The sequence below is a fragment of the Apus apus genome, chromosome 1 (genome assembly GCF_020740795.1).
Source record: "Apus apus isolate bApuApu2 chromosome 1, bApuApu2.pri.cur, whole genome shotgun sequence".
NCBI classification, from domain to species: domain Eukaryota; kingdom Metazoa; phylum Chordata; class Aves; order Apodiformes; family Apodidae; genus Apus; species Apus apus.
In genome coordinates, this window is record NC_067282.1 from 13757788 (window position 1) to 13779365 (window position 21578).

Below are 21578 nucleotides of genomic sequence, written 5' to 3' on the forward strand. Positions count from 1 at the left end.
ACTAGGAGGAAGGAGTATCAAAATACATAATCTTTATCAATGTCTAATTTAATTTTAGAATTCCAGATTAGGAGCATCTGCTCTCTAAGGTAGATGTCTTCAGGCAGTATCTTTTGTATAATTACAATACCAGACCAGGACCACGTGCAAGTGACTTTACATTGAATGGCAACATAGAGTAGCAGCTACTTCATAGCAACTTAATTTCCCATGGCTCCAAGTAACATCACATAATTTTGTGGGCCATGTGTGTCATAGGTGGAAGACAGATTGAAACAGGTATCTTCCCTCCCTCTTCTCCCAAATATGGATTTATCATTGATTTAATGCTCCATTTTACATTACTTGTAAGACAAATGAAATCTGGATTGTTTTACATCATAGCAAACTTAATTTCAATGCTTCCACACTATTTTCCATTCTGAGCCTTTATCAGTTACATGAAAAATTCTCCAGGTTAGCTATAATAGCCTAATTTAATTGTTTTTTTGTTGTGTGACTAGTTTATTTGAAATACGTTTGTAACATATTTGATATTACTATCAACCCACTTCTGGCTATACGCTTTATGAAACTGCTACTAAGAAAAAGAAGTTACAACAAAATGTGTAGATTTTTTAAAAGAAATGCAAAACCAACAAAACTTAAACAAAACAAGTTATCCTGTACATTATATCACAAGGAAACATAGCTATCCCACTGTCTATGGGAGGGCTACCCTGTTGTTTCCTTAATGTAAAGAAAACATTATGAATTGAACAAAAAATGAAAAACTGATGAGAAGAGGACAGAGTTCAAAGAAAGTGCACATTGCTCTTGTTCACATGAAGATCTATTGTGCATTCATAGATGGAGCCATGAAAAACAGAATTCACTTACTATTTGATTTGGTTTTATACTAAAACAAGAAACACTTTCCTACTTTTTGGCAGTAAACACTTCAATATCTTGGAAATTATAATGTAACCTACATACTTCAGAAGAAGAAGGGAAAAACTCATGTCAAAGCAGTTATCAATTATACAGTAAATGGAAAAAAAAAAAAAAGAAAAAGCTAAAAACAGAGTCACACATGACGAAAAACTATGTATTGCTAAAATATTATTGAGGAGTTTAATGTTGCATTACATATCTTTCATGCATTTTGAGATTTATTGAAATAGTTACCCCTAAATTATTCTAGTACAATCATTTTGCTGTAAATTCTCAAGGGGACACTGATATTCTACCATAGGTGTTTTAGTAAACTTCTATGTGTAGACAAGTTTATGGAAGTAACTTGCTTCTGGCCCATCAATCTGTATCAGTTTCCCTACTTGTAAGAAGAAATATATATTTCACTACAAATATTTTTTTCTGAACCTGACCCTAGACACCCAGAGTCATAGCCTGTGTCTTTCACCCTAGGACTGCTACTCAATGGCTTTCACACAAATTGCTTAACTAGTTTTTAGAGAAGAATGGGACTAGAACATATCCTTGTAGCCTTAAATCACCAGGCAAAGAAATTATTCTGCCCTTATATGCCATAAATAATACCTTTTACCCAAATTCAAGCACAATTCATAAACCCAAAACTACTTAGCCCTATCAAGACCTAGGAACTTTGACACATGCAAGAGCAGAGCTTTAGGTAACATAGACTTACAAAGGCATTCAGGTAAACAAGTTATTACTTTACTCTGGTTTGTCTACCTCTACAAACACATTTAGATCAATGAAAAAAAATTCTTAAAGATTTACTTCAAAATGGGATTTGTTAGGTATTTTTTCAATCTTGAATTGCATTACTTTCTAAGTAAACTCCTCTGTAATGTTAGTTTTCAGGGGAGAGATCACTTCTGGTAAACAGGTAGTTCACGTGTCATTCAGTATTTCTATCACAGTGTTTAACTTGGCCAAGTGCAAATTTATCTTTCAGAACTGAATCCAGCCTTTTACTTGGCAAAATGCTTTCACTGCTTTATGACTGCCAAGAGGCCTGTAAGACTTGCCCTTTGGATGGGCATTTCACTGTGTTCTGTCCACACAAGGAAGCAGCAGCAACGGGCCTACCCTGCTTGTTACAAGTGGCCACTATGAAGAGCTGTTACTGGAGTCAGCTTGTTCCTTACCGTTGCTCTACTAGGGCAGACCTAGCAGATACCAACAGTCCTAGAAAATAACTGACACAGTATCATAAAAAGCCTTTCTTACAGTTTTTTCCCCCCAGTTATCTGCTGAGCCAATCTACACACAAGTTATGTGCTAGAGACTACTGAATGCTTAGAAGGTAAATCTCCCAGTACATGGAGCTCTTGGCCCTAATGACTGCTGTGTCCTATCTTACTGACACAGCAAGAATAAGCTAGTATCTTTTCCCACTCAGGTTTAACAGACTGCAGTTTACAATTACTACTTCAGATTTACAATTAGTGAGGTATGAAGATTAGTCAGAAATTAATAAAGACCTTTCCTTTAGAGATCTTATGTACCCACAAATCATACTATGAAATTACAAGCTGGAGAAAATGATGCCATCTCACTGCCATTTATTTGTGTATCTGGTTCTGCTCCTGAAAACCAAGAAGCTTAGCAAAGACTTTATGCATGATGCTCTACCAGTTGTCATCTCCTGATGTCTGTCACCACTACACAATATGGCTCCAAGTGCCATCTTGTTTCCACATAGTGGAGGTTCATAAGATAAAGAAGACAGCAGAGATGTCCATCTGCTTTCCCTCTCTTGCTAAGCTTTCTGTGGCATCCTTTCTACCATGGCAAAGTGACTAAGCTTGTTTCAGAAATATTCTGTTATTCCTGTCTCTCAGTGTCTAAAAAGTCAGCAGTAACCAGAGAAACCTACTTTGACCCAAACATGGTGTATAGGTGTTAGCAGAGGGCTGAGCTGAATATACTCTGCCTTTTAGCTTATCTAACACCACATAATCACCAAGTTCTTATCTGGTGCAACTTGCAGCCAGTTGACTAAGGGTAGGACCAAATTTTGCTTACATCTGCCTATAGCCTGCTTCTTCTTTCGTGATCAAAGTGATGCAAGTGACAAGGCTAGTGAGGATGGCATCCACTTATGGAACCAAATTCTGGATATGAACAAATAATTTTGGATATTGATTTTAAAGCTTTTTGCTTCTTGCTTTTCACCTTTATGATGATTTTTAAAGTCTCATTGTTTACTTACTTATAACCAATAAACTACAGTAAATATAGTATCTAAGTTACTTGCAGTATAATACAAACACAAGGCTACAACAGAATCCCAGTAAAGAATACACAATCACATTTCAGATAAGATGCTCCGTCTGCCTCTCAGATGCTGTGTTTCCAGAGTGAAAACATGAGGGTCCTTCTCTATAGAATACAGACACAGAGAGCAAACCAAAGACTTTTCATGCTGAGTGGAGCTCCCTAAAGTTGTCAAGAAGAAATGTGAGGCAAAGTATTGTGTGAAGTCTCACCTTTCTAGAGATAACACTGTGAATCAAGACTGCAGGAACCTAACATCTAGCTTTTCCACTTTCTAGGCAAATGTTTTAGCTACTAAGATACATAAATGAAACTGGCATTCCTCATTACCTTGCATGTCTAAGCTGCCACAACTTCTGCTTAATGTAAAATGCCGAGTAGCCTTCATTTGCTCAGTCACTTGCACTGTATCAATCCCACCTGGGATTTGGGAGCTGCTTGTCTAAGTGTCTGTAACTCACGCGGTTTTAGGCACCTACGTCTTCAGGTAAATGCTATTTTGAACATATGAGAAAGTTAAAGAATACTCAGATTCAACAAAGAAGTACCCAGAAGGCTTAAGCAAACACACAGTAAGAGTTGCTAAATATTAATTTCAGCTTTGAACTACTCTGTTTGAAGCTTCTCTAAACCACTTGAAGTTAGCTCATGCATTACAAAAACTGCAGCTTTTTTTCAACAGATATTATTGATCTGTAATTATTGATTACAATCCAAAATACTGATAGGAATGCACGTGAGTATATCTTTGTGCACAGAGACTTGTATCTTAGTGTAGCATGATCTGTACATACTAAATTACATAGTTTGGCTTATAAAGTATGATTTTGGCTGGCTACTCTCCTCTTCTGACAATGTTAACTTGCAGTAAAAAAAAAACAAACCCAAACAACAAAAAAAAACATTGTCAGCTATATCAGTTAACAACCAGTTAACAACACAGAGGTTCTATTCCAAAGAGAGTAGTATCACTTTCAGTTTATATGAACAAGGAATTATGAAACTTAGACTTACGTCCCTGGTTAATTTTTATTTATTTATTTATTTATTTTTAATTTATCCCTCCAAGCCAATATAAACTTAGCATCTAGAAACTTAAGAAGGAGCAACAGAAAACTTTTAATAGCATTTATCCTTGTAAATTACTGAGAATCTTGACAATTCCCATGAAGAAATCAATGAGAAACTTAAATAACATATTTAGAGAAGCTAAAATGAATTCAAATACTCTGTAAAGAACCGCTTGAGTAGGGTTTTCTATGTTATTAATATTTTCTGTGCTATATAGGTGCAGAGCTAATCTTGTAGTACCCTTGAGCAGTTCAAGTGGATTTAAAAGCATCAGTGTCCTTGCATTCTTTTGCCTATAATCCCACACTCTCTCAAGGGAAAGTAGCAGTTTTCAGAATACAGCAAAGCCACACAGCTCTATAAGTAATTTTCCCATAATCACGTACATTGAGGCAGAATAAATAACAATGGAGTTGGCAGAGTTTCTATTCTAAAAAATTCCCCTCTAGATAAGAGACCTTCTTGGTCATTGTCTGCATTAACTCCTAACTTAACAACATGTAGCATAGCTAGATAGAGCTGTAATGTTGAGGACTGCAAAGCACAGAATCACAGAATTGTTAGAGTGGGAAAGGACCTCTAGAGACCATCTAGTCCAACTGCCCCACTAAAGCAGGACTCCCTAGAGCACATTACACAGGACTGCACCCAGATGAGTTTTGAGTATCTCCAGAGAAGGAGACACCACAACCTCCCTGGGCAGCCTGTTCCACTGCTCTGTCAACCTCACTGTAAAGAAGGTTTTCCTCATATTTAAATGAAACTTCCTATGTTCCAGCTTGTGCCCATTGCCCCTCATCCTGTCACCGGGAACTACTGAAAAGGATCTGGCTCCACCCTCCTTGCACTCACAGTTTTGATACTTGTAGGCATTAATAAGGTCTCCCCCCCAGCCTTCTCTTCTCCAGGCTAAAGAGTCTCAGCTCTCAGCCTTTCCTCATCAGAGAGATACTCCAGTCCCCCAGTCATCTTTGTTGCCCTCCACTGGACTCTGTCTAGCAGTTCCCTGTCTCCCTTGACTGTAGCCATTCCCTCACGGTCTGAGTAGGGGCTGTACACTGCAGTGAGCAGTACCTATACACACTTCTCCTTTCCTCTTCCTGGGCAACCCAGGTGATACGAAGATGACAAGAATATGCCGCAGGCATCCTCTAGAGTCAAAGTAAGGCCATTGCTTGGAAATTAGATCTCAGTGTTTACATTTAAGATGGAGAAATCTAAAAAATTGATCTGACCTTATTAACACGTAAGATTTTACGACAAGCTCAGAATAACAAACACAGAAGTGGATAAAACAGGACCAAGCTCCCAAGGGTTAATAAAAAAAAAAAAAAAAAAAAAAAGTATCTCACTTTTCATTTATCTCTTCAAAGCTAGTGATAACATCAGGATAACTCATTTACTAGAGCCTTCTACTTAAGGTGGTTCTACCTACTTAGGTGACTAAAGGAGTTCTCACTTTGTATATAGCACACTCTCTTCTAGCATACTGTTAGCTTTCAAGAAAGAAGCCTTCCAGTACATCTAGGCTTCTCCCCATTTTCTATCATCTTTCCAAGTTCTGAAACCTAGTGTTTCTACAAGGGCCCTCTACTAGAATTTTCTCAGGGGTATGGAGGCAACTAAAAAAATAAATAGACAAATATGGTTATTTCCCACTCACTGTAAAGCTTGGACCATTTAAACTTTCCAAATGTGTCTTCAAATACCTGGTTTACTTTACAAAACAACAAAATACAGGGTTCCACCTAACTCCAACACAAAACACATACTCAGACTTACCTTTTCATCAGGACTTTTTTGTCAGTTAGTATCTCTGTCAGTGTGCCAAATCATTCATTTACCAGATTCTCTTCCAGACACAACCATAAATGCACATTAGGCTCACAGGTTAGCTATAAACCTTTTCTCTGCTGGTGTTAAGATAATGCAGGGTTCTGTTTACATCTGTTCACAAATTGCTGTATGAAACAAAGATCAATCTTAACAGATCTACCTTCCCTAATAATAAAAGGTGATTTGGTTGTTTGGGGTTTTTTTGTGTGTTTTGTTTTGTTTTGTTTGTTTGTTTGTTTTCTAAGGAAAAGGGATGGCAATACACATGAACTAGTGGGGTTTGTACATGTTTTTTGAGACACTTTATGTTGTGAAATTGTCAGCTCAGCTAAAAAAGGCACTGATTATTCTAAAACATACAGAGCCAGTTAAATGGATAATGGTAAGTTAATTGGAGGGAGGACACCAGGCTGGAGGGAACTTCTTAGTAAGTGATATTGAGTACACTTCTAGTACTGGTCTCATTAATATTTCTATCATGATCCTGATACCAGAAGCAGACATGTGGCTGTAGAACTTCTGAAGATGAGAACATGATGCAGCAAGAAATGAGTAATCTTGACTAACAGAAAAACTGCTTTGAACTAAAATACTAAGTATGTGGGTTTGGGACTAACAAGTATTTCTGCTGCAACTTTGGAATCCGCTAGTCGAAAACAGAGGAAAAGGAAGATGCAAGTGACCTAGCAAAGGCAAAGGCATGGATATAAATGGCCATTAAGACAAATACAATCTATATCAAAGGTGTTTCTAGTGCACTAGCACAGTCATTAATATGGCTGAACTAGGTTTTGTGTCTAATTTCAGTAAATAATGAAGTAAGATGAAATCAAACTTGAAGAGATCTAGATAAGAACTATGAGAACGGAAATTGATTTTTTATTTAATGACAGGGGTTTTTTACTTATTTAGGTCTCATATGGAAGACCAAGAGATGACATTATTGCATCCTAAAACTGCACCTGGGACGGGGTAGTCCCAAGCACAAATACAGGTTAGGTGGAAAATGGATTGATAACAGCCCTGAGGAGAAGGACTTGGGGGTGACGGTGGATGAGAAGCTCAACATGAGCCAGCAATGTGCACTTGCAGCCCAGAAAGCCAGCTGTGTCCTGGACTGCACCAAAAGACACCAGCAGGTTAAGGGAGGTGATTATCCCTGTTTACTTGGCTCTTGTGAGACCCCTTGTGAGACTCTTGTGGAGTGCTGTGTCCAGTTCTGGAGCCCCCAACATAAGGAGCTGTTGGAGCAAGTCCAGAGAAGGGCCACAAAGATGATTAGAGGGCCAGAGCACCTCTCCTATGAAGACAGGCTGAGAGAGTTGGGGCTGTTCAGCCTGGAGAAGAGAAGGCTCCAGGGAGACCTAATAGCAGCCTTCCAGTACCTGAAGTGGCCTACAGGAAAGCTGCGGAGGGACTTTTTACAAGGGCTTGTAGTGAGAGGACAAGGGGTAATGGATTAAAACTGGAAGAGGGGAGATTTAGGTTAGACATTAGGAATAAATTCTTTTTTTGTGGGGGTGGTGAGACACTGGGCTATGTTGCACAAGGAAGTTTTTGATGTCTTTGGAAGTCTTAAAGGCCAGGTTGGATGGGGCTCTGAGCAACGTGGTCTGGTGGATAGTGTCCCTACCCACACTGAGGGCTTGGAACTTAATTAAGGTCCCTTCCAACCCAAACCATTATATGACTGAGTCTATGAACTACATCAAGGAATAAACATGGTAGAAGACAAAGATACAGATAACCCTGAGGAAAGAAAAAATTACTCTAAAAATTACTCTGTGAACATACATGCTGAATTATATATCACCATCTATATCATTACACAGACTGGGTTTTAATTATAGATTTAATAATCAGAAAAAAATCTATTTGGAATACACTATCAGTAGTTCAATTTGATTTTACATTAAGTTCATTAGTTTACCTGTGAGATTACATGCTACTGCTTGCAAAAGCAAGGAAATAAACTTGTTAACCAGTCAGGCAACATGTTGACGAGCAGAGTTCTGTGATCACTATGAATTACAAGATTCTTCAATGACCCTATTAGTATCAACATTGACAGTTAGCTCAGAGATTGTTCTGTGGGCAGGAAAAAGAGACACTTTTTTTTTCCACTTTAGCAAGTTTGGCAGGCCATATGGTTAGAAATCACAGCCTCTTTTCTGGATTTTTGACATTCACAAAAATGTATTGTCAATACAAGTAAGTGATTTTTGATGACTGGTTAAGAAGTGTGAAGAGCACAAACTACATCAAGGAGCTACAACATGCAACAGGTTTGAGCCTTCCCTCAAAATTGTGTTAAACTGTATAAATATGGACACTGTCCATGATTTGGTAGCAGGGGTGTGTGCACACCTAACACAGAACCATCATCATCTTCTTGAAACCTATTTTTGGCAAGCAGTGAGTTGTCCTGAGGTACAATTATTCTGATGGCCAGTCTTGATGGTTGTTTCCAACAGAGTAAATGATGATTTGAAGGTGTGATTACATACAGCTCTCCTCAAACATCAAATATACGTATATCTGTATACATACTTGCAATCTGACACAGTGTATCTTGAAAAACTGCTCCAAATAAACACGCAATAATAACCTACAAATGCTTCTTTTTATTCAGATAAACCCACTCACGTACTTGGAAACACACAACTTTGCTGTAGCAACTAAGCTTGCAGTTTCTTGATGCTTCACTTTAGAATGGGTTTGGCTCAGCTGTATCCCCTCGAAGCAACTAAGTGCCAAGACACAACATGTATGCTCCTATCTTTCTTTACTTCCGTGGCCTCAACCTCCCCCTCTCCTTCTTTATGCTTCTCTGCTCGCTCCTCTCGCCATCCACCTCCCTTGGAGCGGTGCCCAGCCGCAGGCCCTCACACGCACATCAGGCAGGACGGCCCGTCCCGCGGTGTCACGGAAGATCTCCCGGCAGAGCAGGCGAGCTCGGGCTGCCGGCCTCAGACCCGAGCACCGGCTGCTCCTCCGGCTGTGGCAGGAGATGCCGGGCTGGCAGCTCTCGTCCCCTAGCAAAGGTGGCCTCTTGCCTCCAGCTCTACCTGCGGACGTAAACTGGTCTCCTCCAAGCGCACAGCTTTAGATCCCCCCAAGTCTCCCTGCCCCTGAGGCGGATCCTCCTCTCCTGCCGTCCTCTGGGCCCCCCAACGCCGCAGGTTCAGCAGGCAGCCGCCGCGCCAGGCCGGCCGGCGCCTCTGCGGAGGGCAGAGCGCGGAGGGGGCGCTGGCGAGCGAGGGGCGGGCACTGGCGGGGCCGCATCCCCGGCGTGTGAGCATACCGCGCCGGGAGGAGGGCTTCCTCGGCCGGGCCGGGGGAGGTTCAGACTAAGTTAGGCTTGGGGAGAGAGGAAGGGAGAGCGCTGCCGGAAGCGGCGGAGCGGCGGCGGCACTGGGAGCTCGGGGTGCCCGGCGGGCAGCATGTAGCTGGGTGACAGCGCCCGGAGCGCATCGCCTCCGCCGCCAACAGCCGTCTGCCTCGCCGCCGGCCCGGCGGGCGCTGAGAGGGCCGGCGCAGCGGGTCGCGGAGGCCTCTCCGGGGAGGCGGAGGGGGGCAGCAGCCGCGCCTCGCCTCTACTGTCCCCCACTCTCCCCTCTTCCCTCAGCGCCGTCTCCCGGCGCGGCCCTCCCTCAGCCACCCGCCCCTTGGCCGCTGCCGGGGGGCTGCGGCCGCCGCCGCTGACATGGGGCTCCCCACGCTGGAGTTCAGCGACTCCTACATGGACAGCCCGGATTTCAGAGAACGCCTGAAGTGTCACGAGATCGAGCTGGAGAGGACGAACAAGTTCATCAAGGAGCTGATTAAGGACGGCAGTCTCCTCATCGGGGCCCTGCGAAGTGAGTGGGTTTGGCGGAGCCGGGGGCGGCGGGCAAGGGAAGGGGCTTCTTTTGTTTGAATGGGCGCCGGGAGCGGGCTCCCCTGCCGGCAGCCGCTGAAAAACGCCTCGTAAACTTTCTCCCCCGCTCCCTCCCCGCTGCTTTGCCTCGCCTCGCCTCTCCTGCGGTGGAGCTGGGTGGGTTTCCCGGGGGAGCGGGGGCGGTGCGAGGCCCAGCCCCGGCCTGCGGGCCCGGCCGCGCCCTCCCTGGCGGGGCGCCGGGGCGGCCGCGGGGAGCGGGCCGGGGAGGGGGTCCCGCCTGGGGATGAGCCCAACTTCAGGGTCGCGGGCAGAAAGTCGCGATGTAGATCCCTGTGCAGACCAGGAGCGTAGTTATGCCGGTGATCAGTTTCTGGGACGTTGGCTGCTAATCAGGAATCTTTAGATAATGGACGTGTTCGTAATAAATGGGCAAAGCAAGACACTGAAGTGAATTTGTATGAAGAGGGTTTATATCTCCTCTCCCTACTCCGCCTCCCCGCCCCAGTCTCACGTAGTAGATTAACTTTTATGCAGTTTGGAAGGCTGTGAAAGCAGAGATAAGGATGAACAGTTTCATGCCTTTAAAGGTCCGGGAGTTCAGCACTGACAGCTTCCTGGGGTGTGAAAACGGCCCTCAGGCTTTGAAGAGCAGAAAGCGAAAACTAGGAATTGCCATTAGCGGTACTAGATTCGGCTTGCCCTCCTCTACTGCAACTTCTTGCTACCTGCTCCTTGACTTTAGTTCACTTCAGATCTCTCTTGCCTGGTGCCCAGAGTGTTCCTTCAGCTAGAGTGGAGAAGTCACAGCTTCTCGTGCTGCAGTGTGTGATGTTCAATGGAAAGAATCACTTTAATCTTTAAAAATATCTGCCATATGGACATGATTTGCTGTTTTTTGTAAGGTGAGGGCTATCAGTATTACTTTTTCTGTGGACAGGGAACAGGTGTTACTATGAGGTCCTTAGCTCATAAGAAACCTAGCTGCTGCTAACCTGGAGTCTAAACCCAGTTTGACCCGGAGTAGGAGGTGGAATTGTGAAGATTGTGTTTGGCCCACAGTAGGATTGAATCTTAATAGAGTTTGTTCATGCATCAACTGTATATAGTTTATTTACAACGTTGCATTTACATAAAGCAGCTACTGTCTTGTGGAGATTTTTTTCATGTAAGTGCATGGACACATCTGTGTTTTAGTGAGTAGCTGGATACAAATCTAGCACCTTATGTAAATTTGTATTAAATAATTTCCTGTATTTACACCCACCAAATAAATAGAAAATATGTGTGTATGTATTTATGTAGCTAAAACCTCAATGATGCATTTTTCTTTCCAGAGCAAACAAAGTTTTCTTTTTAGTTGTCTCTGCTAAAAAGTTTGCTCCATGAAGCAGGAAGGTTGAGTTTGTTTTAAACTGTACATTTAATAGAAACTTATGATTACAAACTTGATCCTATAAGATGGTTTGTACAGGTAGTACAAACAGGTACTTTTTTTGACCTGGGCTAGCACTGGAAATTGACTGCTTTTTGTTCCAGATGAAACTTGAACACATACAACTTTCTTCTTAAGTTGTCAAAGACAGACTGCTATAGAAGGTGTATTGTCCTTGAGAAGCAGTTTAGACCTTGATTCTGAAGTGAGTAATCCCATTTTTTTGGTGAAGAATACTTTTGAGTCCTTGCTGGATTTAGACCCTGTATCTACATGTTTAACAGTTCTCTTCAAGGAGAAGCAATATTTCTCAAGTAATGACCACTTAACTTGCAAGTTCTCCTGATCTGTAAAACTTTTTAGTTCAGATGTTACTGTGTTTGACACAATGCTTATTGTGTGCAACTTTAAAATACTTTGTCTTGTAGTGTCTTTTAGCCTTAGGAAAATAAGGTCTGCTCTGGTGTAGTAAGAAATATTTCTCCTTTTGTTAATTTCAAAACCCTTAGTTTCATGACCATGCCTTCCACAGAATACTGCCTCAGTCCCTCTGTTAGGTCATCTGGGAAAATGTTTGGATTTTCCTGAAGAAAATAGAAATCCTGAGTTTGTATTGTACAGACTCTGGTTTAGATGCTGCAGGGGTAGCATACCCGTTACGGCAAGTAGCACTATGGTATGTTTCCTAAAGTAGAGAACTTTTGACTCATTAAAGCATGCTAACTACTCCTACTCTGCTTTAAAATCAGTGGAGTGTGAAACACTTGTGCAAGGCTTTTTGTTTAGTTGTCCTTGAAAATCTAATGGAACAGTAGAGTAAGTATTATCTAGTCTTTGAATATTTAATAACCGGCAAGCCCTGGAGAACAACAGGCATTATTTACCACGTTTTATATCTTTAGGTGATCTAGGATTTTTAATTTATATATAATTTTGGAGGATCAGTTCTGCGGGGGGAAGAATCCAGACTGTGATGCAGAGCTTCAGTGGAAATGAGTTTTGGAACATATCCTTCCTGGCCACGTTTAGAGAAGAGACAGTGAAGCTGACTGAATGTAGTTAGAAAATACTATAATATTTTCAAGTTGCCTAAGTATTATATAAAACTACAGTATGTGCATGGCTTTTAAGATGGAACTAAACTTCTTTATTACAAAAGTTACAAAATACGGTTCATGCACAATCCAGCAAAAATGCAATGTTTATAAACACCTGACAGAAGTTTCCACATAAATTGAAGGTAGAACAAATACACTTAATGTAGTATGCAAACATTTTACCTTTTAATTGTTGGAGTGGTCCCAAGAAAAGGTCAAACTTCAGTTTACTGTGGTTTTGCTGTGTTCGTTCTGGAGAATGCTACTTTCCAAAGTAGAATGTAGGGCTGTAATGCTGTGCTCAATGAAGCAGCATTTGACTGTTGTAGGTGCAGTGAGAGCCAATAATGCTAGGGTTGGTATCAAATCCTCAGCAACCTTCTCCTAGTGTTTTTTTGCACTTTTTCCTTGTCTTTCTAAATATGTAAGACGCTGCAAGTACCCTAGAAGAGCACAAATTATTTGGTCCAGTTAAGTTAGGTGTTAGCATTACATTTGTAAGGCCACTGTGCCTCTTCCAGCTTTGCCCTACAATTAGTATTTGCAGTGGGGGACTACATTTTCTTTTTCAAATCAACTGGGGTACTAAATATATTACTGTCTTTTGAAAGGATGCTCCTGTTACATTAAAAAGTTATCTCTCAACAGAGATTTAATGTGATTAAGTAGGACCATCTAGTTTTCTTTGGTGCACCTGGAGGAGGGTTTCTTGGTTGTTAACTTATCAATTAGGAAAAAAACACAGCCTTTTTCTCCTGGTGCTACTGGCCTTGGTTATTAGTTAACTGTTCATTTCGTAACTTCTTTAGGCATCTAATTTAATAGATCTTTCAGATGTGTGTTGAAAGTTCATATGCTTAAATGTTTGACATGGCTGGACTCCTGAAGCAAAACTGAATGTTTTCTTTCTCAAGGATTCCAACTTGTTTTCATTTAAAACATCAAGTCTGTTTTTCCTGTACTTTTTTGAGTAGTGTACTTTCTCATTTCTTTGTATTTGCCTTGTGATAAAAGCAACCTAGTATAGGGCATTGTAATATAGATGATATGGGAAGTGTAATTATAGAAATACTTCTATGCTTTTGCTTTTCATAATAGGCCTACTGTTCTGTCGAAGTTAATTAACATGGTATTAATCAAAAAAAGTAACTAGCATCTTGTGCAGGTGATCTCATGGCTTATTGCTATGCAAAAGCCTTTGGGTTTTCCCTCTGATTTTTAAGGCCTCTCTCCATCTTAAGTCCTTCTTAAGCAACAAGTTCATGTATTCAAACGTAAGAACTACAAAAGTTTTGTTTTAAATAGTTGAAAGTTAAGTGGTTTTGCAGCTATTTCAAGTAATGCTATACCTTTTAAAGTGTTTTAATATGATGCAAACTTATTCAGAGCTGTGGTGTAGTGTAAGTTAGATTTAACAGATAACTTCAGGAATTTGTAATTTAGTAGCAGTCAGTAGTAGTTTTATTTTACTACTTAACCCATGGAGAAACAGAGAAATAGGTACAACATGGAAATATCATCTTTGGTGGGGGAATGTGAGGGGTATTTTTTAGCAGGTTTTTATAGAAATGTCACACAAAAGAAACTGTATTTTAACTGTTTTGATATAATGTTTTCAGGGATTTTGTTCTTTCATAAGCCTAAGTATAAAAATACAGTGATGAACCTGGCTATATATATGGAAATTTTAGGGGTTAGCTGGCTGGAAAAAAAATGACAAAATTACCATGTAAAATCCTGTGATCTTGTTATCTCTCAGGAATTTTTTTTTCATGTGAAAAACTCCCCTTTGTATCTTTCTAGAGAGATGCATTTTCCCAGATATCTCAACCTCACATTTTATTAAGATTATATCTTTACAATGTCTTTTCCAGATTCTAACTAAAGCAGGACTGAGTTCATTGAATAATAACCACTGAAGTTTGGTAGCAATCATTATCTTTTATTAAGTAAGATTTTAAGTAAACGAGCTTACTTGTCATATTTTTATTATGTGATACTGTGAGGTGAACATGAAATTTTGAAAGTACAGCTTCCTAATGAGAATTTCAGAAATAACTCACATTGCCTTTGAAAATTGATTGCTTTTAGTTGTTTTAGTCCTATAATACAAAAATACATAACTTTCTTTTTCCAGTAGGGTGAGAGATGGGGCATTAGCTTTCCATTTAGCTTGGAAAAGAGGAGACTGAGGGGTAACCTCATCAATGTTTACGAATACATTAAGGGTGAGTGTCTGGAGGTCGGAGCCAGGCTTTTTTTCAGGGATGTCTAGTGACAGAGCAAGGGGCAATGGGTGCAAACTGGAACATAGGAGGTTCCACATAAACATCAGAAAAAACTTCTTTACTGTGAGAGTGACAGAGCACTGGAACAGGCTGCCCAGAGAGGTTGTGGAATCTCCTTCTCTGGAGACATTAAAAACCCACCTGGATGCATTCCTGTGTGATGTGCTCTAGGTGATCCTGCTCTGGCAGGGGGGTTGGACTGGATGATCTTTCGAGGTCCCTTCCAACCCCTGAGATTTTGTGATTCTGTGATTACAACAGGTTACGTTTCTTAGTCTCTAAATACATGATTCCCATACTAACTAGAAAAAAAGTTTCCCACTAAAAGGAAGTTGAAACTTAATGATTTGCATTAATGTTCTCAAGTCATCTGCTTCCTTGCTGTTTTCTTAACTCCTGGTAGGCATTTGTCTGTCCTGCTTAACATCTTACAATGTCTGAGTTATCTATGGATTATGGACGTAATTTCAAAACCAGTTTTAACAGTGGTCAGCCTTTTATACAAAGATAACAATGATAAGCTGGTTCCTGGCCAGAGAAGGAGCTTAATTGTTTCCTTTAATGTTTAAAGCAGCTGCAGTCTGTATCACAGTATCTTTGGCCAAATATGTATGGAAAATACCAATACTAGTATGTAGTGGACTGTTACAGAGTGCAGTATTCTTTGTCCATAATGTGATGTTTCATTTTGAATCAATAATCCCTGCAAGTGAATTCCCATATTGTCAGTAATGACTGCTGTGTTAGAAAAAGTCCTTGAATGACTCAACACGGGTGTTCATGTGCCTTAATATTGAAAAAGGTATTAGAGAAATTTTGTAATTGGATGATGTCAGGCTACCAAAGGAGTAGATTTGAGTTTAAAATGCCATAAGAAACTATGTCTCTGCTTTAAGAAAATATTGTGCAATTTTTAAAGTTAGGATTTCCAAACTTTTAAACTGATTTCTGGAAAGGTCATGTTTAATCTGTTTTTTAATGAGCCATTTGGCTTGTCTGCTACATGCTGCATTTGCAATGAATAACATAAATGAATTCTATTAAAAAGAGACCAGCTGCTTCAGGAATATTGTCTTTACTACAGTGGAAAATATGATGCTGTGGTCACTGAGCTTGTACAGATCTCTTGGGTTTTCGTGGGCAGAAGTGCTACAGCAACTTGCAGTTTACCGTAATAGTAAATCACTTTATATTCATAATCTGTGAAAAATACAGAGGACAATACAGTCCTTCTTTCTACTGAATAATATGTAAAGCATTGCTATGTCATTGCCTTTCTAATTTTTCTTTTAGTCTCAAAATGGTAATTATATATAAGTTTGGAATATAGGAGAACTGGGTATTTAAGGGTATAATGGATTTCCTTTGTTAAATCCAGTCTTCTGCTAGTGGTATGTCATGAAGTCTCTACTTCTCAAACTTCATTAAAAAAAAGTTTTTATGCTTACAGTTTCTAGAAGGACATTCTAGAGCCTTGTTACTCTGAGAGTTGAGTAACTAATTAAAAATAAACTTAATCTGGAAACTCAAACTTGTTTATGCTCGTTTTCCTTTCATTCAACATTTCTGCACTGTTGTTTACTTGGATTTGCTTGTGGAATAATCACATCCTTTTGCTAGACTGAACAAGCTGTTCTCATCCTCCTAAGAGCTTCTCTGGTTTGTTGGACATTTTGGTAGCTCTTTTCTAAGCCTTTTTGAATTTGCTTTTAAAAAGTTCAGATTAGAAATAAAAGTAAGGGAAACAAAAGTAGTATAATAATGTTCACAGGTTTGGTATTTGCTCATTGTAATCTGTGAGAACATCAATCATTACATGAAATCAGTGTTTATGGTCTTTTTACTATGTGGTGCTACAGATAGCTCAAGTGTATGATAAAAGATAAAAATGTCTCTGAATCTTATAAGCCATAGCAGTAAAGCAAATATTAAACTGAAGAAAAACAACTTGACCTTCTTCCATATTAATAGGAGACTGAAGTACTGTCATTGGGCAGTAATCTAACCTCCCACGGGCACCCTGTGAAGGGCAATTAACTTTCATTAAAATATATATTTCATGTTATGGACTCTGGGCTGTGTTACAGTATAGTTTTTCAGATCAGTTGGATGTTACCAACCTAAATCACTTCCCTGTCCTGAGTTATGCAAACTTGTGTTTCACAGGTCACCAAAGGCTTAAACAACATGTTGTTTGGCTGATGTTTTGCTTAGTATAATTTATACATGGGAAAATAGTACAGAAATTCTGTGTGTCTTCTTTTAACTTGATAGTCAGAGCAGAAGACAAGGTGCTGCAGTGCCTGGGTCTTATAGCTGGTTCTACTACTGAAGCTACTTCATATTTTGCAGGTTGATAAAAAAGAGTAAGACGTGTTAGATGTGCGTTGTAGTGTCTGTTTGCAAAGGTACTCTTCTGTTCATTCAAAAAGGAAAGTAGGTATCACCAACAGGATTATTTTTCTTCTGTAAAGAGCCTGTAAGTCAAATAAACATGAAAATTAAAACAGTTAACAATAGGAAGAATCAATGAGATTTGATCCTGTAGGCTTACAAGGACAAACAAGCCTCTTATTTTAATTATTCTGTGCCTTTCTGCTTTAGGAAAATCTTTTCTTCCTTTGGTTTCCTATAGGTGAGGACACCGGAAACTTATTTTTTAGCTTCCCCTGATTTTTTTCCCTTCCCCCCACCCTTTCCCCCCCTCTCTTTCCCTCTTTTTCATAGATGAGTCCAGTGTTCTGTGTCTATAATGCCTCCCTGCTCTGTGGTAACAGCCAAGCTCTCTTAGTCAGGGTGAAAATATTAAGGCAGGTTGATCTCAACATCAGTCCTTCAGTAATATCAAACAATGACACTTCTCTTTTTGGTTGGTTGCAGCAAAACCATTTCCTAGTGACTTCTTACCAATGTCGCTTCTGCATAAGTTCTCATCTTCTCCACCTTAATTATTAAACTGCCATTGCAGCTTGGTATCATGTGCTTTACTGGTGATTAGATCTATTGTAGTTTTGTGGTTTTGGGTTTTTTTAAGAATAGCCTTGTGTAAGAGAGATGTCCATTGATCTGATGCAGCTTACCTTTGATAAATCTTGTGTTGCCTTTACTCTATTTTCTATTTTGTAAGCTTTTAATTGTTTTTTTCTTCAAACAGTATTCTAAATAATGGCTTGATTTTAAGTTCAACCTAATGGAGCATTCATGTTGAATAATTTTCTTTGTTTCTTAAATATAAGCATACATTTGCTGTTTTAGGAGAGCAGACTCCTTGATCCAATCAATTTAAAAATCTTGGGTAGTATGTCTTGTGAGTTTAGGGTTAAATTGTATTTGTCCTAGCCTCTGAGTTTACGGAGTTCTTTCTTTTTCTTATTTGTGTGATAGTGTGATAATTTTGAATTTTTAATGTACTTATTCATATTAATTTCTCCTGCTGTTTTCACACTGATAGAACTTTTGAAAACTGAGGTTGAATATTAATTTTAGTTGGGATCACACTTTAATCTTCAGACTGTTTCTGTGTCATCTTTACTGCACATAGGCCTTCTTTGCTCTGTGTTTTCTTCTGGCTTTTATAGATTAAAAAGCTGTTTCTCCTTACCTATGGAATTATTTGGGTTGTCTTTAACTGCACAAAATTTTAGTTTTCTAAGTATTAATGTGTTTGTGAAAATAGCCTGAAAGGTCTGGAAGAACCTGGTGTCTGCCGAGAGCGCAAAGGCTCTATCTGGGGCTGCAGGAGTGCCACAGCACCACACTTGTAGCTGACTAAACTCTTGTGTTGTTGGAATTCCACTAGTTTCTGGTACCAAATCTGATTATTTTAACTTCTTAAATTACATCCATATGTAGATATGTTTGCATATTCATTCCATCCCACCCCCCTCCCTGCCCAGCCCATGATCTTCTGCTTCCATCTTCGTATCATTTCTTTAGCTAACCCTGATTTCAGTGTGTTTTATGCAGTTGTTTTTGCAAATAACTTAGAAATTCAAAGTAACTCATGTTGTACCTGGTGCAGTTTCTCAGTATAAAGTCACATCTAAATTTAGGTTTACTGAAGCACAGAATCACAGAATTGCCATGGTTGGAAAAGAACAGTGAACCCCCCACCCCTGCTCAAATTAATAAATAAATAATGTCTACTAGAGCATGTCCTGAAGTGCCAGGGATGGCGATACTACCACCTCCCTGGGCAGCCTATTCCAGTGTCTGACAACTCTTTCAGTAAATAAATTCTTCCTAATATCCAATGTAAACCTCCTGTGGCATAACTTCAGGCCATTTCCTCTAGTCTTATCGTTACTGACTAGAGAGAAGAGGCCAACACCCACCTCCCTACAACCCCCTTTCAGGTAGTCATAGAGAGCAGTAAGGTCTCCCCTCATCCTCCTCTTTGCCAAACTAAACAATCCCATTTCCCTCAGCATCTCCTCATAGGGCTTGTTCTCCAGCCCCTTCACCAGCTTGGTTGCCTTTCTCCTTACTCAAAACTTGCTTTTCTGAAATGTCAAATTCTTGTTACAGACTTCTTTCTTTTCTTCTTCTGTTTAATTTTAAACTGAATGAGCATATGATTACTTAGGTTATTTTGTCAGACTGGTCTTTGTCAAGTTACATATTCAAGAAACCTGCCACATTCCAGTCTAGTCCTTTCCGAAACAAACCCAGATAGGAAGGAAGATTAGCAGTGTATCAGGAGAATTCGAATGTGAATTTGGTTTTTCCCCTTACTACTTCAGAACTGTGGACATAGGTGTTGTCTACTGGGTGTCACCATAATTGTGCTGTAATTTTTTAACTCTAATATTTCTATTTTAGTATCTTTATCTCTGCCCTGTCCTTTAAAACATGGTTGAGCTGTCTGATAATTGTCCCAGAGTGTGACCAGAGGAGGCTACTGGAAAGCATCTGTCTGAAGCTGCATTTTGCTGTATAGTTTTAAGCCAGTTCTACTGCTAACAAACAACAGAAAACCTCCAGAGCCTGCCCTTTTTTTTTTCCCCACTCTCAGACCTTGCTTCCACCCATCTCTTCCTATGTACATTATTAGCATTTCTGTTTGCTCAGATGTGTGCTCTGCCTGATCAAGGAGCTAAACTAACTGCTAATCTTTGCTGAATCATTTTCGATGAGTCCCTGTTCCCTGATTTGGTTTGTTATGCAGCTGTGAAAATGTTCATCCTGGCGACCTGAGAATGGAATTGATTGTAGGATTTGGTGGGTAGGGAGAACAACAGGGAGAGGACATTGAATTATTGTTTGATGGCAGTGACAGCTTAATTGTACATCAAGCTACAGCAAAGTTAACACACAAGTTTTCAGTGACAGCTAAGTCATATTTATCTTGTCTTCTGTAATAACCTTATTCTTTGGAAGCTACAGAGGTGTGACTTTGGAGCTCTACTCTTGTGGATTGACTGGCTTTCAACTAGGTACCCACCCAGCTGCTGTCTCACTGCCTCTCCTCAGCAGGACGGGGGGAGAAAATAAGATTAAAAGCTTGTGAGTTGAGATAGATACAGGAAAATCACTCCAGTTACTGTTGTGGGCAAAACAGACTAGACTTGGGGAAATTAATTTAATTTATTGCACAACTAAAAATACCTTCTCCCCGCACCTCCTTTCTTCCCAGGCTCAACTACAGCCCTGACTCTTCTACCTCCTCCCTCTGAGCGGTGCAGGGGGATGGGGAATGGTGGTTGTGGTCAGTCCGTAAAACTTTGGCACCTCTTCCTCTTCATGCTCGCATGAGGTCCCTCCCAGAGGATGAAGTCCTTCACTAAATTATCAAGCGTGGGTCATTTCCACAGTTTACAGTCCATCAGGAATGGAGTGCTCTAGCGTGGATTTCCCCCATGCCACAGCCCCTTGCAGAAGAACCTGCTCCTGTGTGTTTTCCTTTGCGTAGGCTGCAGTTCCTGCCAGGAGCCTGCTCCTGTGTGGGCTCTCCACTAGCTGCAGCTTCCTCCCCAGCATGTTGACTTGCTGCATGAGAGGCTACAGTGTTGTGGATATTTGCTGCATTATAGCCCTGCATGGGAGGCTACAGTGTTGTGGATATTTGCTGCATTATAGCCCTTCATGGGCTACAGGGGGGCAGTCTGCTTCCCCATGGTCTTCTCCACAGGCTGCTGGGGAATATCTTTTCTGGCACCTGGAGCACCTCCTCCCCTCCTTCACTGACTTGTGTGCCTGCAGGGCTGCTTCTCTCATGTTTTCTCACGCCTTGCTCCCAGCTGCTGCCCAGTTGTTTTTTACCCTTTCTTAAACATGTTATCACAGAGGCACTGCCAGTTTTGCTAATGGGCTCAGCTTTCTGCAGCAGTGAGTCTGACTTGGAGTCAGATATAACTGTCTGTATCCAGCATGGGGTCAGCACCTGATGTCTTCTCACAGAAGCCACCTCTGCAGTCCTCCTTGCATCTTTTTCATGTACTTCCATTTTTGGAAGAGACACCTCTTGGTTCCTCTTCCATCAAAGAGGTGTCATTCAGGCATTTGATGGCTGTTTGAGAATTGTTTTGTTGTTCATAGGGAGAAGTGAATTTATGAAATAAAAGGAAAAGGGAAATGAATTATTTAAAAGCTGCTAAGGCTTGTAACTTTTATTATAAATTTTAGATGAGATGGGCACTTAGCTGACTTATTTACTTCTTTAGTAAGGATACAGTTTTTTATGATGTCCTGCTTTCTACAAAAAATACAAGGGCAAAAAACTGGTTGCT

The 21578-nt window shown here is 40.4% G+C and overlaps 1 protein-coding gene across 2 annotated transcripts in view; it reads left to right on the forward strand.

Moving 5' to 3' along the window:
- The first annotated feature begins 9386 nt into the window (after positions 1–9386).
- Positions 9387–21578, forward strand: part of ARHGAP42 (Rho GTPase activating protein 42) — a 158302-nt gene continuing 146110 nt past the window's right edge. The window contains exon 1 of one of the 2 annotated variants that reach the window (XM_051609081.1): positions 9387–10013. In XM_051609081.1, coding sequence (XP_051465041.1) covers positions 9860–10013 — 154 coding nt within the window. In that variant the 5' untranslated portion in view covers positions 9387–9859. The remainder of the gene's footprint in view (positions 10014–21578) is intronic. The other variant, XM_051609092.1, reaches the window with a different exon arrangement.